This window comes from Hemicordylus capensis, chromosome 2 (assembly GCF_027244095.1).
Source record: "Hemicordylus capensis ecotype Gifberg chromosome 2, rHemCap1.1.pri, whole genome shotgun sequence".
In the NCBI taxonomy this organism is placed as follows: domain Eukaryota; kingdom Metazoa; phylum Chordata; class Lepidosauria; order Squamata; family Cordylidae; genus Hemicordylus; species Hemicordylus capensis.
The window spans coordinates 311216347-311229443 of NC_069658.1; the positions used below are offsets into that span (position 1 = coordinate 311216347).

The 13097-nt window shown below is 50.0% G+C and overlaps 1 protein-coding gene across 1 annotated transcript; it reads right to left on the minus strand.

Annotated features, from left to right (window-relative positions):
• Positions 1-753: 753 nt before the first annotated feature.
• Positions 754-12537, minus strand: BARX1 (BARX homeobox 1). Its single transcript, XM_053301606.1, has 4 exons — positions 12330-12537; positions 5307-5595; positions 4313-4397; positions 754-1401 (listed from the first exon to the last, which is right to left on the minus strand). Exons 1-4 carry the CDS (start codon positions 12535-12537, stop codon positions 1237-1239), a joined length of 747 nt encoding a protein of 248 aa, XP_053157581.1. The 3' UTR covers positions 754-1236.
• Between the last annotated feature and the right edge of the window lie 560 nt (positions 12538-13097).

Genomic DNA, 13097 nt, shown 5'->3' on the forward strand with positions numbered 1-13097 from the left:
GTTCATGCGATGAATTATTTCAATTAACGATTAATGAATTGAAGATACAGTTAATATTCTCAAATTAGGGTCTGAGCCGTAGAGACACGTAGGGTCTGAGCCGTAGAAACTCAAACTCTTTGTATGTTGACCTAGGAATAATTCCTAACTCTAACGGGCAGCGGCGATATAGGAAGATGCTGCAAAGCATCATCTCACACTGCTCGGGAGGATGCAATGGTAAACCCCTCCTGTATTATACCAAAAGAAAACCACAGGGCTCTGTGGGCGCCAGGAGTCGAAATCGACTTGAGGATACACCTTACTTACTTGAATTCCTAACTAACACAGTGAAACTTACTTCTAGTAAACAGGCATAGAATCGCACTGCCTGGGGAAAACTGACCCTCTGAAATTGTACCAGTTTCGGGAAAAGAACACTGTCCAAGCAATCCTGTGCAAGTATAGTCAGAACTAAGACCCAGAGAGACTTATCCCAGTTAAGTGTGGGCCGGACTGCAAGCTTTGCCTCATCTCCTTAAGCTTAATGTACATTCTGGTGAATTAGCCTAGAAGGTTCTGAGAAATGAACGCCTCATATAGTTCATAAAATACTTTATTGAAATAAAATCAATATCTTCGAGTTAATAAAACCGATTGTAAGATGTACTTATCGAATATTTGGGGTACTCCCGGATCCTAGACAGCAAAAGAACAGCAAGAGCCACCTTCAGCTCTGTCGGCCCCTCCCATCCCTCCCCCGCAGAAAGCCATCTCAATTAAAGGACCACCCAGAGAGAAGAGAGAGGGCGATGTTTTCCTTTTGTACGTACACAGGGAGGGGGAAGGGTAGCTCACACGTAGAGTAAATACAACGGAATCAACTGGGAAGAATAGTCCAACCCTAACCATTTTGTCACTCATCTTCTTTTTCCACTTGGTAGCTTCTTAACAACAAAACCAGTTGTCCAGGCCTCGTATATCTCCCCTACTCCACTCTACGCACAAGGCAGGTGGGAAACAAGCGAGGGTCCCAATGAGGTCTGGTCGATTCGTAAGGCACGGAAGCCTGGAAGTTAGTGCTTATGCCTAGAGGTCCCAGCGGTTATGGATGCCGGATTTTTTTTTTAAGGCACCATGAATCCAACTTTGTTCTAGCCCTAGAAAAGACACTTGATCAATGCTCCTTTGAAGTACCGTAAGTCGTTGTGTTCAAGGGCACTACCGCTAGGCCTGGCCTCCGCCTTTGTCACATTGTTATTCCTCTTGGCTGACTTGGCAGGGGGAACCGAGGCTGTCCGTTTGTTTCTCTGCTTCCTTCGCCCGCTCTTGCTCTGTCAGCTGCTCGCTGGTGGGGATGGAGTTCTTCTTCGGGCGACCTTTGGGCTTGGTAGGAGATTCAAGTCCTCCGCCCTGCAAGACCTGCAAAAAATCCAAAGGCCTAAATATTCGGGGGCGAAGTGGGGGTGAGGGTGGCTAAAAGAATGTGCCCAGCTGGAAAAACGACAGGCTTACACAAATCCTTAAAAATAAAAATAAAAAAGCACCAAATGACGCTCAAGAAAACAGCAGTTCCCCGGGATTTCAACACCAAACTTGCGGAGGCGGCCAAGGCAAACACCTTGCAGCTGCTCTGGCATCCACCTGCCTTGAACTGTCTCCTGGGCCAGCTCGGCCTGTCACATCTCTCCCCCACTCCCCACCCGCGCAGGCCTCTTCTGCCTTTCAGCAGAAAAGTGACAAGAAGAAATGCAAAGGACCGAACTTTCCCCACTCATGGACCTCCTTCGGGCGGAAGGAAGCCTCGCCCGTTGGATTTCGGCCTCCCCTGTTCCTGTTGAAGAGGCACTTGACTGAGGCCTGCCAGAAGTGGGGAGTGGCAGCCAACAAGGCCATTTCGTAGGCAGCCCTACAACCAAGGTGTGGGACTGGGACAGGATTCCCTTGGTGGCTGGATCTGCACCTTCAGGAATCCCCCTAACCGTGCGAATAGATGCTGCTTGGTTTGGTGTATGCTCGCTGCGAATGAATCTTGAAAGAGCGATTCTCAGCCCTTTCCTCGCCTTAACAAAGGCTGCAATCCGGTACAGTGGAACTCCCTTCTGTATAGGAGTGCACGGCTGCGGCCGTGATGAGAAGCTCCACTTAGAAGCGCGCGTGGAAGGAACAGACAGCCCTTTGTGCCCCCTTCTGGAGCTAACCAACCTGAATGAGCACATCAAGGCTACTGTGGGGGTGGGGCATAGCTGCTGGACATGGGGACGAGGAAGAAAGAAACCCTCATTCCACGAGAGTGAATTAATTGCCCCATTAGTGCTGACAATCCAATCTGTTAGCCAGCACCTAGTCGTAAATGCTGCTAAACTAAACACACTTTATTTATTTAATTGGTGCATGCATTTACTTTCTTGGAAATAATTCCCTTTAGATTAGCTTCGAAGTAATTTCCTGAAATGAAGCCTAGATACACTACACATCGCATGCCTTCTTTCCTCTGGTGCCTTCCCAGCAGCCAAACTAGGCTGTAAGATCGTCGGGGCGGGAACTTGTGAAATGTTACTCTATGAAATGCCAGGTGCATTGACAGCGCATACTAATAAACTTAACGATAATTAAAGTTATCATGTATGTGTTTCAAGACTCCTGGTTTCGATGAAGTACCACACAATTCTGTTTAAAACTGTGTGTGTCCTAAGCAAAATGCCCTTGCTTTCGCTGATTGGTTTTCAAATAAATACTGCTATGATCAGGATGCATATAAGAGACTGGTTTCAAACACCCGAAATAAACATCACACTGTCTCAATAAGGGTGGCAAGCAAGGTCTTTGGGGGGGGACAATTGCCGTGCTCCACACATCCACCCAGACACACATTCCAAAGTATGACTCAGTGTTGAGATGATCAGGTCGATCCTTTTCATTCAAGACAGGAAAACTAATCAGTTAAAATATGACCCCAGGATCAAGAGTTATTTCAGACTTTTGGTTCATTACATTGGCACAAGAAGCAGTGGCTGACATACTGAGCAACTTTAAGCACCTGGTGGGGTTGGGTTTGTGCAGTTGTACAACTGCAAAATTTGCGCAATTGGAGTTGCCCAGTGGTGTCATTATATATAATGGCCCGGCAACTCCATTTGTGCATGTTTTGCGCTTGTGCAACTGTAGAAACATTACATTCCATTTCCACCACCTGCCCCCGGGCCTCTCAGAGACTTAAAAGAGCCCTGGTGGGCAGAGGTATGTAGTGAAGATTACCGTCTCTCCCTCCACAGAATATTCCAAGCAAATAATTTCCCTGCTTTGGAAAATCAGCTTCACTTTTCCTAAATCTAGTGGAACACGTTGACTGCGTGGGTGTGATCAATCCGCAGCGATACAAACCCCGAAAAACAATCCACGCTTAAACCCGCGATTAATTAATAGGTTCATCACCCACATGAACAGCATCAGGCTTTCAGCCAGACCTAGCAAAAAGCTCATGGCCTTCACTGGATGTCCAGAGGTCAATCCAATGTTCAAGTCCCCCTGTTCGGGAGGAAGCGGGGGTGCTTTTCCTTCTCCCGAACAATGCTACTTTTGCAATGGAAGAGGCCACCAAATTCATCATGCGTTATCTGATCGAGTCTGGCCAGGTCAACCGCGGAGCCGAAATCTTGGCCCCGTTACAACAACCGTCAGTTGAGATGACTGGACAGTGAGATGTCGTGCAGCTTTCGCTAGCAGTTGCTTCGAAGGACTGTATCCGTGGCGGGACATCCCCGTTTTCAGCGGAGTGTTGAGCGGGTTTAATGCACACCCAACTCTGCTGTCTGGACGATCAGACTGTTACTTGTATGGGACGGGACTGAGAGGGAGCAAAGGCAGGCCTGCTGTTTGCACTCCTCTCCCCTAAGCCAGGGTTTCTTAACCTTGGGCCCCCAGATGTTGTTGGACTACAACTTCCAGAATCCCCAGACAACATGGCCTTTGTGGCAGGGGATTCTGGGAGTTGTAGTCCAACAACATGGGGGGCCCAAAGTTAAGAAACCCTGCCCTAAGCAAAGGGAAAGGTTAAGAAACCCTGCCCTAAACTCTTTCCTTCGCTTCGGCGTGGGGCGGTTGTGTGAGGGCCGCACCCCTGCTTGGAGACGGGAGGGAGAAAGGCTGAGGTGCCTCTTCCTGCCTTGATATCCCTGCGCTAGAGGTGCCCTGGGGCCACGGAGCCTTCGCCAGCCCCAGCGGGGACTGGGCGCTCTCTTTTCCTAAGGTTGCTTATACAAATAGGGAGCGTAGAGGAAACATATACATCACATCCATCAAGTCTGGTTAAAAAGCCACCCAGCAGACTTACTATTTTCTTCCATTTCATTCGCCTATTTTGGTACCAGGTTTTCACCTGCAGTTGACTCAGTCCCAGGGATTCCGCCAGGTCTATCCTGCAGGGAAGAGAAGACGCGCCTTGATCTCTTTCTCGACCTCTCTCTCTCGACCTCGCCCCACCCCCCCATTCGATTCCCTTTGCTTTCCCACAGGAGCATCCCTTTCAGACTCTGGATGCCTTTCCACCACTTTCGTGTCTTCTCTTTTTTAAAGATCTTGTTTGTTTGTTTGTTTGTTTAGATGCTTAGATCATCTTATGTTTGTAGCACATTCGTACAGCCCTGCGAACGAAGGTAATTTAAGATGAGGACCAAGAAGTGGCTTGCTTAAGTTGCCTGATGGCTGAGTACAGGTTTTATGATTAAAAGAGAATAATTATTATCTGGAACTCCACACACTTAAGCTGCCTTTCTATTGGGGGGGTGGAGGCGGGGGGATATTCGCGGCCGATTTCTCTACTCATGGAAAACTCGAATCTTTCTCTGCTCAGATGATCTCCTTTACAAGGCGGGAAATGGCCCTCGGTGCTATTTTTCTGCGGAAAGAATGGATCCCAAAGGAGCAGGGAGGAAATCACCCATAAGGGACCATCAGGAAGTGGTAACTTTCCCCGAAGGAAAATCCTTCTCTGGGATGGGCTGTTGTGGCCCTGCCCCCCCCCGGGGGGGGGCTCTGCGCTGGAGCGGAGGGGCAGAGAGAGCAAGCCAGAGGTCGAAGGAGGAGCCTTCGGGGCTGGCACTTCCAAAGCGACTTTAGGCTGTGCTCCCACCTCCCACGCTTCCTTGGCCACAATTGGCAACCAAGGAGGTCCCAGGGTGTCCCCTGCCCAGCACCCTTTCCCCGACCCGGCCTGGCCTGCCTTGGAAGTCAGTGGGGCGCGGGGCTGTGGGTAGCATCAATACCTTCCCCCTGTTTCAGCCTCTGGATATGATCCCCTCCCGGGCCTGGGCTTTCTCTCGGCCTACCTGTCGGGCGTGGAGAGGTATTTCTGCTTCTCGAAGCGCTTCTCCAGCCCCATCAGCTGCAATTCGGTGAAGACGGTGCGGCTCCGGCGGCCTTTCTTGGCTTTCCCGCCCGCCTCCGAGACTCCCGGCTCCAGCTTCCCGCGGAGGTGCAGCTCGAGCGGTAGGTGAGGAGGCCCAGAGCCTCCTTGGAGCCCGGAGCCCGCTGCCAACAGAGCCGAACTCAGCCCGGAGCAGCCCAGGGGCGCCAGCGGGAACTTGAAGACGGCCGCCTGGTCAGCCTTCAGCACCGCTGCGGGATGAGAGAGAGAGAGAGAGCTTAAGACGGAAGGGCCCGCGGGAGTCCTCCTCGCTTCGCCTTCAGGGCAAAGCCCTGCGTAGAAGGGAAACAAAGGAAAGATGGACACTGGCAGGCAGCCTTTGCCCTGCTCAGACCACGGCCTCAAACGCAGTGGGGCCTCTCCAGGCCACTGCAGGAGGCAGCCCTTACAGACACATGTGCAGGGGTGCAATTCCCCTCCCGCAAGCGTTTAAGGAGTTGTTCCCCACAGAGGGCTTCTCTGTACCTCCAAAGCATCCCCCCACCCCGTCTTTCCTCCTAGTTCGTTCCTCCTGCTTGAGTTGCTCCTCAAGGTTTCGGTCTGTCTGCCCCTCTGTCTGGTCATGTGGCTCCACAAAGACCACCCGATACCCTCTGGTGAACTGCAAGGCCCTCCTTCATTAGAGGCATTGTCACTTTATGCCGGCATTGGCATTGCCATAGTGAAACAGCATGCGCAGTCGCATGCAGTTAAGTGTGCCGGGAACCGTGCACAGGGCTGCAGCTTTCAGGGGCCGCAAGACTCATTTTTTGCTATAAGAGTCTAAGCCTGAAATCCTAATTGAACCTGGGAGCAATGGAATTCAGTGGATCTTACTTCCGAGGAAACACGCCGAGAATTGCATTGCGAGGCTGCCCTGATCTTATGCAGGAGCAAGAACTCTCCAGTGAGCTCAGAGGGGGTCCCGAGGGAACGTGCATCGGATTCCTCTGCACCACCTCTAGCTACCTGGGGGGGATCCAGATGCAGGCTTGGGCCTCCAAGGGTAAACTCACATTTCAGAATCTATTTGGATGCACTTAATGCATGTTATCCACATTGTTTTCGAGGCGGATTTGTTGTGTTAGTGTATATATGTACTTTTTATGTTTTATATTCTATTGTAAATTTTTTTCTTTACAACTTTGAAAAAGCCCCCTACTTCTTATTTAGCTTTTATTCCAGGGAGCTGTTGGCTGCTTAAACAGTGCTCTTTGCCCTCCCCACGAGATCCATTCAACCGGGTAAGGTGAAGTAAGGGGAGAGTGGCCGGCCACTCCCTTACCTGGGAATAAGCCTCATTAAATGCAACAGGATTTACTTCGAATAAACATACCTAGGATTGGCCTGAATGTTCACTCCACTCCTTGGCTGAAATGAAAATGCAAGTAGTTCCCCTGTGATCAATTCTAAACGTAGTTACTCGGTGTTGATTACTCGACTATTCAGTAAAAGGATTTACGCCCAAGTAAACCTATGGGATTCATCTGCAGGAATCTCTCTCGGGCTATAGATTAACAGGAGGAATTATGAAGCCCGATCCAGTCACGTTTACTCGGAAGAAAACTGGGCCGATTTACTTTCAGATCATTGTATGGAAGGTGCACTGTACTCTGCTCTACTCGGGAGTAAGTCCGATTAAACTAAGTGGGGCTGACTTCGGAGAGGCTATGCATCAGATCGCGCGGCAGGGCACTTTGAAGGCGGGGAGAACGTGTAATCCAAATCAGTTGTTAACAAAAAGGAGAGGGAAATACCTTAACTGGGATTTTTCTGCGAGAGGGAAAAGTTTTCCACAGTCTCATCAGCCATCCCGCTGATATGCAAATAACTAAAATTATTTAAGCTGTGGCCCAAAGGACTTATTTGGAAGCTGGTCAAGGAAAACAATGTCCGGTTGACTTCAATAGGGCCGGCACGTCAGTCTTAAACAAATTAAGAAGAATCTTCCACTGATTGTAATGGAGGAGGATTGAACCTCTCCTTTGATGCGAATAAGGACCAATGACGTCTATGGAACTCAGGCTCTCTCCCAAGATACTTCCATTACGGAACACTTGCTCCGAAATTAGGATTTACTTTTGTTGTTCCACTGCTGTGCCTTAAAATACCAGCTCAAAACGGCTATTTCAGCCTACCTCAAGTCATATTGCTGGACTGCTTGTAAATATAACATTCTGTTCTCCGTTATCATGAACAGATTAAACTGTCCACAACGTTTGACCAAAATTAAGAAAGTGCCTCCTTTTGCTATTAAATTATAATAAAATATTGTCGAACGTCATGGGTAACAGGTTTAGAATGTACGAAAATATTAAAATCTTTACAACATAATATAACAGGCAGAAAGAAAGAAAAAAAAAGTCCCATTGATTTCAGTGTAACTTATTTTTAAGTACTGTGTTTTGGAAATGGGTGTTAAGTTATTTTCATCCCACAAGGTATGTGGAACCTGTAGATATTGCCATTGTTCAAACGTTATTCGTAATGTTCTGTGGAAATATATTATTGAAGATAATGCAACCATTTTAAATTATTCATATTTTCGAGTAACATAAATAATAGATATGAGTCAACGTCTCCTCCGCGCCCCCCTTACTGCCTACCAATTTGCTCTTAAACTGCGTTTAAATTTAAACCCGATTTCAAAGACCAGTCCACAATACAATTAAACTTTAATAATATTGGGGTCAACTGACATTCATTTAATGCATATCCCCTGATGTATGACGATGTGAACAAAGTTGATAGATCAGGATCCCGAATCTAAGGCCTTGTAAACAGCGAGTTGTTGGCTTCCCTCACTCCCCCCCCCCCAAGAAAAACTTGGAAATTAAAGATCTGAACATCGTTATTACGGTGAACAACATTTGTTAGATTTGGGCCCACCATTGCTTGATCCAAAACGTCAAGTTTTTTCCTTGGGGGCGGGGGAAACTCAAAGGGCAAGATCCAGCTAAATCAGGCCCTTGACGCCCCATTAATTTCAATTGGTGAGAATGAAACGCGTGCTTAAATCTCCCTTAAAACCAATGGAACCTCAGTTTCTAATTTTGGCCGGGTTGTAGTAACCCAGTCGCTGGACTTTGGAGGGAAGAGAAGTAGTGTTTATGTACAGTACACACCCGCTTGCACGCACAGTCTGTGCAGCGAATCCAACTCAGAAGTGGAAGTATCCTACTCAGTCCCACTCGAAGCAGAAGTAAGTTCAATTGGAACTTCTTCTCTAGTCAATGTGCGAGGGATTGAAGCCCTAAAGGTCACAGAGGAATCCCCATATTCTCCAAGTAGGAAGCTATTTTTGCCTATTAATCTCGCCGACGAAAGGAAAGCCTTCAGTTCACATACTGCCTTGCAAGTCAAAACGCAAAGTTCATGCATACTTTTGCAGAACTTTGGGGAGCAGGGGAATGATGGAAACCCTTGATAATAAATGTTGTCCAAAACAGTTTCACTTAAAACTCAGATTGCTCATTATTTCAGGTTGGATCTTCTGCCAGACTTTTCTCCCCGCCATTTCACTGCATTCCCCTAACTTCAGATCCAACTGATTTCACATGACCGCGTAAACCAGACAGAGTTTAAACACACTCCATGGAAAATGTATGACCCATTCGGTGAAATGTCCTTCTTACAAGGATCTATTCTGGTGGTGCGCCGGGATACTTCTAAGAGCAGGTAAACCAAACCCGATGTGCTTCCTCCGAAACGTATTTAGAATCGGTCTAGGTTATAACTGAATATTCACACACCTTTGATGATGCCAACTCCCCGGCTAATTCCCCATTCACGACGAAAGATCTGAAATGTAAGTAACCCCGAAATTTTCAACACTGATCTACCCAGAGAACAAGAGACGGTCAAAGACGGTCATTTGGAATATCGAGAGTTATATCTCAACATGATTTTATTTCCAAACTTTCCCAGGGGCTTTAACAAGGACCTTTCCAAAGCAAGAGGCACAGACATCAGTGATTTGCTGTGAGTGTAAATAAATATCCATATGCAGCCCGGTTAGAGGAGGTGTGTCCGACTCTTCCAGTGCTGCGCAGGAAAGCACCGAGCGGGATGTGACCTACCCCGACATTTCCAATGACAGACAAGGTCAGAGGACAAAGAAACTATCTGATCCCACGAAGCAACACCAAAAAATAAAAAATAAAAATAAATCCTGTTTTTGTTTATTTGTTTTGTTACAGGATCAGGGTCAGGATTTGATCCTTGATTGACGCATAAAGTTAGGCCTGACTTCTTTTTGAGACCGGTATTCTAAACTATTCTTGCCAGAATGTCAGACTCGGCAAAGGACACTTGCGTAAACTTCTGGCTTCAGGTTGTGTTACAACGACTTTATTTTGAAGGCCTGTTTGTGGTCATATTTTCCCCCCTCGGTGTGATTGCTCAGAGTACAATCCGGTTAAGCTGAACTAATGTGGATTTAAGCTGTTTTATGTATGTTCAAGTCGTCCTAAAAACATTTTATGGCAGATTATCTCACCGACGCAGAGAGAAATTGGTTCCCTGTTAAATCCGAATTAAAAACAAAGCAGAACGCCAGAACAAATTAATTGGCTCGTAAACCTCTTTGACACTGATGGAGTTTGTTTCCATCCCAGCCGAATGTTCGAAGTGGGCTGTAAATTTATTTCGAACCGAAAAGCCAGAAGGAGAGAACCATTTACAATGAAGGTGGAAGAAAGTCTCTCTCTCTCTCTCTCTCTCACACACACACACACACGCGCGCGCGCGCGCGCGCGCGCGATGGAACTTGAAAACTGTTTAGGCCTGATAACAGAGACCCACAAACACACAACTCACGCTCCGCACTCGTTTGTGCCAGCCTCCTCCCAGCAGTACGGCTCGTAGGTGTAACTAAACTTGGTTTTCCAAGCAGATTGCAAAAGGAAGATGAGATATTCTGGGATATTGCAGACAGCAGGAAAAACTGTCCTTTTTAATTACAAGGGGTTTTTCTCCTGCAAGGAGACAGCTTCTCTCAGTCCCTGCCCCACGCTTTCTACGAGGCACCATGTCAGGTTTGAGAAAGAGATGTGAGTAAAGAAGGGGCAGGTTTCAGCGCAAGGTTCAAAGGCTTGCTCTGGGTTCTTTTCCAGATGAAATCGCCAGCAAACGGGGTATTTTAAGAGCATTTGATGTGGTTCCTATGTTTGCCTCCCGCGGAAACCAGAGACAGAGGTACTCCTGCGCAGATGTGCTCTGCAAGGAGGAGTGGGGTGACCGCCCCCTGTCCTTCTTCAGGGGCTGCTGCCGTGCCTGCGGAGTCCTTTGGCCCGCCCTGCGCGAGCAAGAACGGAGCGACTCGAGCCAGTTACACAGACGAGGTCAACCTTGGGCGTTCAGGTGTGTGTGCGTGTTTGTGTGGGGCGATCTGAAGCCCCCTTTCTAAAGGGCTTCGCTGATCGTTTTTCGTCACGCTGAAGAGCTCGTGGACAGATAACAGTATTTGCAAGCCAAAGCCGCAGGCCGATGTCTTTAATCTCCGGGAACAAGGAGGTCCAAGATGCATGTCCACACAACAACAAACTAGCTGCTTAGCAGCAGGGGAGGGGGAGGCCGTCTCCGCAGCTCCCCGCCCCCCACCCCTACCCCGGACCTTTCCCCTTCCAGGCCCTGGCCATGGCCCTGGAGATCCAGGCCTCGAATTGGTCCTCAGGGGTTACGGGCATCTCTTAATTCTTGTTCGGCGGGGAGGGGCGAGGGCACGCTTCGCCTCCGACCGGGCCCATCCTATTAGAGGACTTGACTGCCTTCCTACTCTCCCTAGGGCCACTCTGCACCTCAGTTAGGCCCAAAGGCTTGCTCGGGAACCGCGATCCTCTGGCGGTTAAAAGCAAATCGCCATGGGATTTCCTCCCACGTTCAGGGTGCAAGGGACTGCATTCGTACACCCCGTTTTGGTTCCTTTGTGGCCCCTGGAACCAACATTTCAGATCCGGCCATTACACCGAATATCGCCACCGTTTATTCTGGCAGATCTGTGCGTATCTGCATAGGACTACTACTTCAGACGCTATTGTTTCAAGATATGTGACAGGGAAAGACACTCTTTTCCTCTTTTCCAGACAATAAACTTGTCGCGGCTGGTGGGAACGGGACACATCCAAGTAGCATGTCCTTCACTGCGACAATCAGCACCTTCTGCTAGAGTCCGATCGGCGAAGGCCGTGCTGCTTGAATGAATCCCGTTAGGGCCGCGGTCTTAAGTACACTTACTCGGAAGGAAATCCCACCCACTGAAATCTGCAGGACTTTCCTTGGGTACACATATGGAAAGATCGGTGCGTGCGAGGCCCGGTCCGTCGCATGCATCCTGAGGCATTCCCTTCGATGTGAACACAATTAGCTCTGAGTCGTCAGCTTGCCTTAGGATCGCAGCTGTGGCCCCCGAGATCCACGAGCGGCCCCCCGAAGCCTGTTCGGCAGAGTTCTGCCCCACGGAAAGAAGTGGGATTTCCTTCCAGTTGAGTGTGCCTTGAGTCAGCAGAGGGCCAGGTTGCCCGCCGCCGCCCCTACCCTAAGGGCACAACTTGAGAGCGGGCCAAGTTGCATCGACAACCAGCCGGCTGGGGCGACCCCATTCCATTCAGATCAATGGGAGCGGCGCCCACTGATTGCAATGGAATTCAGTCCCGAAGAATGTAGTGCCACAGAGGCAAAATGGATCAAATGAGACTTGGACATCCAAAAAAAAGCCGAGCGGACCCCGGGGGAGGGAAGGTCCACTTCCCAGCAGCTACTTACAAGCAAAGAAGACGTCAAGCATTATGTTATCGCGACTTTCTCTCGCCCTGCCGCTCCTCCACGAGAGGATCGGGGCTTCCACCACAGCACTGCCACCCCTTGACTAGAAGAGACGCTGTTAGCGACTGAACCGCCTCCCATCTGCCTCGGCGACGGCCTACGAGGGACCAGCCCAAAGACCTACCTAAGGGGTTGTGGTAGGGACGTGCCGAGAGCAGCGCTTTCACCCCGAACTTGAGCAGTTCTCCGGCTGGCGCCGAGCCTTTGGCATCCGGATGATCGGTCAGGATCTCCTCGATCATAAAGCTCCGGTAGCGATGCGATCGGTGATCCACAAAAGCTTCCGCCGGGAAATAGTGAGCGGCGGCGCCGAGGTCCAGGGGGTGCTGCATCCTTCCTGGTGGCGGCGGCCAGAGGCAGTCTCCTGTCCAGCCCAGCTCCGCTCCGCTGCGCAGACCTCAGCGCAGCCTCTTGCCTAGCGTTCCGGCCAGGGCAGTCGGAGGCCTCGGCCAGGCTGGGCCCATCCTCGCTGCCTCTAGGCGCCGATCCGCCTAGGAGCTCCTCGGACGAAGGCGGCGCTCGATGGATCTCTCCCGATGGCCGGCCAGCCCGTCTCTCTGCAGCCTGCGGAGATCTCCCGGCGGAATGAGGCCAGGCGGCACAGTCTGCAACCTCGAAGGCGCGGCCTCAGAGGAGCCCTCTTCTTTCTCCGCCCCAGCGCCGCTCCAGACAACAGCCTATTATAAGGCTGACGCTCGCCTGAGCACGGTGGGCTTGGGACGCGGGGGTGGGGGTGGGGGAAGGAAGCCCTGCGAGATGGGGAGGGGCGGAGTACCTGGGAATGGGCGCTTGATCCTATGCCAAAGCAAGCAAATTAGCCTCCATGCTGGCCGAGTTCAGAAACATAACCCGCCCAGCCCCCTCCAGTGGGGGCGGGGAGCACATCTGCCTT

Bases quoted from the DNA above. Each gene is read 5' to 3' on its own strand.
- BARX1 (XM_053301606.1), bottom strand. From the start codon at position 12,537: ATGCAGCACCCCCTGGACCTCGGCGCCGCCGCTCACTATTTCCCGGCG. The intron at 4,398-5,306 runs GTAGGCCGAGAG...TCTTCCCTGCAG, and splicing joins TACCTCTCCACGCCCGACAG to GATAGACCTGGCGGAATCCC. The intron at 1,402-4,312 runs GTAAGTCTGCTG...GATTTTTTGCAG, and splicing joins GAATGAAATGGAAGAAAATA to GTCTTGCAGGGCGGAGGACT.